We start from the raw sequence: 4,713 nt of genomic DNA, 5'->3' as shown, positions 1-4,713 counted from the left end.
CATCATCATCATCGTTTAACGTCCGCTTTCCATGCTAGCATGGGTTGGACGATTTGACTGAGGACTGGTGAAACCGGATGGCAACACCAGCCTCCAATCTGATTTGGCAGAGTTTCTACAGCTGGATGCCCTTCCTAACGCCAACCACTCAGAGAGTGTAGTGGGTGCTTTTACGTGTCACCTGCACAAAGGCCAGTCAGGCGGTACTGGCAACGGCCACGCTCAAAATGGTGTATTTTATGTGCCATCCGCACAGGAGCCAGTCCAGGGGCACTGGCAACGGTCTCGCTCGAAAATCCTATGAAGGCCAGTCAGGTATATCTAGGACTATAATATTCAATCAGTTGTGTGGAGGTTCTTTTGTTAAGAAGGCAGTGTGATTTGGCTATTAGTTGTAATAAGTGAAGCAGATATACAAATGTTATCTTACTGGGTAGTCATTTCTAAAGCTGACTAGTGAATATAGGCCAGTTTTGTAAAGGCTAGCGGTTATGATCTTTATTATGATAACAATAAAGGTGGGTATATTTAATGGGATCAGTTCCATATTATTCCCTACCGTTATTTTATTGATCATAGGGAGACAAAAACAAAAATAAAGCAAAAAAAATGAGTCCAATGGAATATAAATCTGAACTGTAGAAAAAACTAATGAAATTAGATGAGTGGTTAATTAATTAGACATCATTACTTTTAATTAAAGAGTAGTAATCCATTGTGAAAAAAAAACAAAAGAAAACATTGGGTAGTATGCAGAGAGACTAGAATAGATAAAAGGAGCACTCCGTCGGTTACAACGACGAGGGTCCCAGCTGATATGATCAACGGAACAGCTTGCTCATGAAATTAACGTGCAAGTGACTGAGCAATCCACAGACACGTGTACCCCCAACGTAGTTCTCAGGGAGACTCAGCGTGACATACAGTGTGACAAGGCTGGCCTTTTGAAATAAAGGTACTACTCATTTTTGCCCGCTGAGCGGACAGGAGCAACGTGAAATAAAGTGTCTTGCTCAAGGACACAACGCGTCGCCGGGAATTGAACTCACGGCCTTACGATCGTGAGCCGAATGCCCTAACCACTAAGCCACGTGCCTTCACTTCTAGAATAGATATGTTGCAATTATATAGGTAAATTTCTTTATTTTCCCACCTGTTGTTTATAGACCGGTTTTGGACCAAATAGCAGGAAGTGACCTGTTGGGTTAAAGTATAATAGAAGTGATAAGTAATTCAAATTAATGAGCAGCAGTTCAAGTAATCCATATAAAACAGTAATTGAATAGAAATGCTTAAGTGTAGGTTTGGATTTTATTTGGCAATTAAACAAGTTTTATGCTTGACATTGACAATGAAAACGAGTTAATTTTCAATGTCACACTGCTGGAATGCATTATTTCACTTGGTGAACTGGCAGATTTGTTCAGCTTGATTTTTTTAAGCCCAGGCTTAGCTGTGAAGTTATTTGTTTCCCACAAAAGTTACTTATTTTTCAAGACTTGTAAAGAACTAAAAAGACCAAGTGTGATACAGTTAAAATATTCCCACTGTATTTTCTTTTTAAATATATTTTTCAGAAACTCTACAGGAAATCATTTCAAAACTGAAAAGTGAAGATTCGCACATTAGATCATTCCGTCGCCAGAAAAATATCTATAACATGATAAGCACAGTAAGTTGTTTTACTTCTTTTACCATTTCCTTTTAAGTTGTTTTAGCCATTGGACTGTGGCCATGCTTGGACACTGCCTTGGAAAGTTTAGTTAAAAAATAGACCTCAAAACTTCTTTCTTTTAAAGTCTGTTACTTATCCTATCAGTTTCTATTGCTGAATTGCTAAGTTACCAGGACTTAAACAAACCAACACTGGTTGTCAAGTGGTGGTGGGAGGACAAATACAAAGACACACATGCACACACACACACACACACACACACACACACACATGATAGGTTTCTTTCTGTTTCCATCTACCAAACCTACTCACAATGTTTGGTCAGTCCAGGACTATAGTAGAAAACACTTGCCCAAGATACCATGCAGTGGGACTGAACCTGGAACCATGTGGTTGGGAAGCAACATATTTAGTAATAGGTTTATTGTAAAGGTACTTGGTCAAGTAGTTAGTGTTAGGCTATAACATATTTATCTAATTGTTAGATCATAGGTTTCATTCTCTTACTGGGTGGTGCTTTACATTCTTGAGCAAGGCACTTCATTTCATATTGCTTCAGTCCACTCAGCTGCAAAAAAAGTACCAGTGACAGCTTATGTGGATTAATTCTGTGACAAATTGGGATCTGGTCCAAAGAAGAGTTTTATACTTTCATTTACCTGAATTCTTTGGAAATCCAGATAAGCCCCAAATCCATAAACCCTGTAGTCTTAAGGGGGACAGATATTGAGTAGGTTTATTGAGAGTCTAGTCTGTCTTATATTCATTTAAAAATAGTCTAAACTGCTTGTATCCTCAGTATGGATCCATAACTGTTGGGCCTGTATAACTGACTGGATTGTTAATGCAAATCCAATCCAGGATCACAGTTGCATCATAATATAGGATTGTCATTGTAGCTCTAGCATGGCAATTGTAATAAGCTGTTTAAATTTTGAAGCTATTTCCTCCCTTCTGCATTGTATGACTCTAGTATATATTATAATTCAGAGGATCTTTAACAAGGATCAATCACACTGATAATGATGATTCATCTGTAGGCTTTTGACAATGTGCATTTAATTGAACCACCTACATTAGACCAGTATGTTTGCAGCTGAATACTTCACAGGCATGTGTAGTCTTGATGTAACTTACAGACCAAAATAACACAACACAGCTGGACATTCAAATTACAGCTTCAGTCCATCCAAAGGGCTTCCACAGAGTTTCTGTCTGTCAAATTCATATCAAAAGGTTCTGGTCATTTTTGGTTAGCCTGAGGCTAGAGCAGAAGACACCCAAAATACCATACACAATGGAATTGAACCTGGAACCCTGCAGTTGCAATGCAAATTTCTTAACAACACAACCCTACCAGCATCCAGTCAATACTATACACTATGCTGCATGTATTAAACTCTATAGATCTCTAATAATTACACTATATAACAAGATTTTTGTTTGTGGGTAGCAACTGTTACATACTATTTGCTTATACCTAGAAACTATGAAAAATGGCTAATATTTCCTTCAAACTTTGCTTTTATTTATTCAAACCCCAAAGAATCCCTCTGACACATAGCTATGATGCTTCCCTACTACTCTGACTCATGATCAGAGGTGCACATATTGTCAGCTACTAAGAGACATGCTCAAGTGGTTAAGGTCAAGCAAATCTGTGGTATTGAGCAGAATATTTGCAATAATGATATTTCTGCTTCAGCAACTCAGTGCTGAATCTGTCTGAAATGTAATGGAAGATAGGTCAGTTTCAAAACATTGACATCTAGATCATAAAAGCAAAGTTTGAAGTGAATAGTAGACATTTCCTTTGATTTCTAGATAGAAGAAAATAGGAAATAACACTTACTGACCAAAAACAAATAAAATTTTTGTTACACAGGGTTATTAGTCTCAATTAGCAAGTTATTTTTTAATGCACTTATATAGATATCCAAAAAATGAATGGATCCAAAATTATAGAGAATGGCATTGCTTTTACTTAATCTACAATATAAACAATCTCAACCTAAAACATGTTATTTTAATACGTGTGTTCAGTTTGTTTATTTTGATGTATGGACTTAAGATGTTTGTTATTACTTTATTTTTTCCCCCTGTTTTTACAGGATATAATCCCAATTTTGAAGAGCTCAGATCTAACAGATGACCTATTTGTCTTAATTGTCAAGTAAGTATTTTGCTGTAATTTCTTTCTATGAGAAACTTGTCTAAGACTGTAATTTTTATATTTGTCCAGCAAATTCCTCAATATATATTCATATATATATATAAATCATTTAATTCTCTATCTGAAGAATTTCTTGCATGTTTATCTTACATGTAAAAGTTTGTAATTCCTATTAGCAGACGAAACCTGTGTAATGATGCATAATATTATACCAAAAGATTTTCCAACTTCCTGTTTTGTTATATAATAACTCTTCAAACAATTTTTCCAGAATTTTCAACTCTGATATGTACCTCACATCAATACAATGAAGACAGCATCTACATATCAATTGTATTACTGGAATAGGCAGATGTGTTTCATAAGGGCACAACTTTGATTTTGCTGTACCTGATATATATATATGAATAAAATGAGACAACAAAGCCAAGGCAATGTGAAATTTCTAGGACATTTATAAAGAGAGAGGTAGTCTTACAGCCATTTCAGGGATATAAAGGATATCCTATCATCAGATGATGTGAGAGAGTTAAACAGAAGAACATAGTAGAGTTCAATATAAGAAGTTATTTTGGAAAGGGAGAGATACAGGAAATATAAAGGAAAATATGAGAATAAAAATAAAAATATATGTTGGATGTTGCAGTTGCAGTTCCATTATCCAAGAAATGTGCTGTGTAGAATAGGTAAAGAGGCTTCTTGTCCATGGTATGTTAATTCTGATAGGAGTTCATATTTGGGCCCTCTGGATACTAAAACCTCTCATATCTACATACATACATACATAATACATACATACATTTATATAATATTATATTAATAAATTAATAAATTGATATATATATATATATATATATATATATAT

At 35.4% G+C, this 4,713-nt stretch overlaps 1 protein-coding gene across 3 annotated transcripts in view; it reads left to right on the top strand.

Annotated features, from left to right (window-relative positions):
- LOC106873285 (protein timeless) overlaps positions 1-4,713 on the top strand; it is a 64,414-nt gene that overhangs the window by 23,430 nt on the left and 36,271 nt on the right. For all 3 annotated transcript variants that reach the window (XM_052970667.1, XM_014920595.2, XM_052970668.1), the window contains exons 3-4: positions 1,578-1,672; positions 3,787-3,848. In XM_052970667.1, coding sequence (XP_052826627.1) covers positions 1,578-1,672; positions 3,787-3,848 — 157 coding nt within the window. The remainder of the gene's footprint in view (positions 1-1,577; positions 1,673-3,786; positions 3,849-4,713) is intronic.

This window comes from Octopus bimaculoides, chromosome 9 (assembly GCF_001194135.2).
Source record: "Octopus bimaculoides isolate UCB-OBI-ISO-001 chromosome 9, ASM119413v2, whole genome shotgun sequence".
Lineage (NCBI taxonomy): Eukaryota > Metazoa > Mollusca > Cephalopoda > Octopoda > Octopodidae > Octopus > Octopus bimaculoides.
Note: the sequence above shows the minus strand (reverse complement) of the source record. Positions and strands in the feature narration are given on the sequence as shown.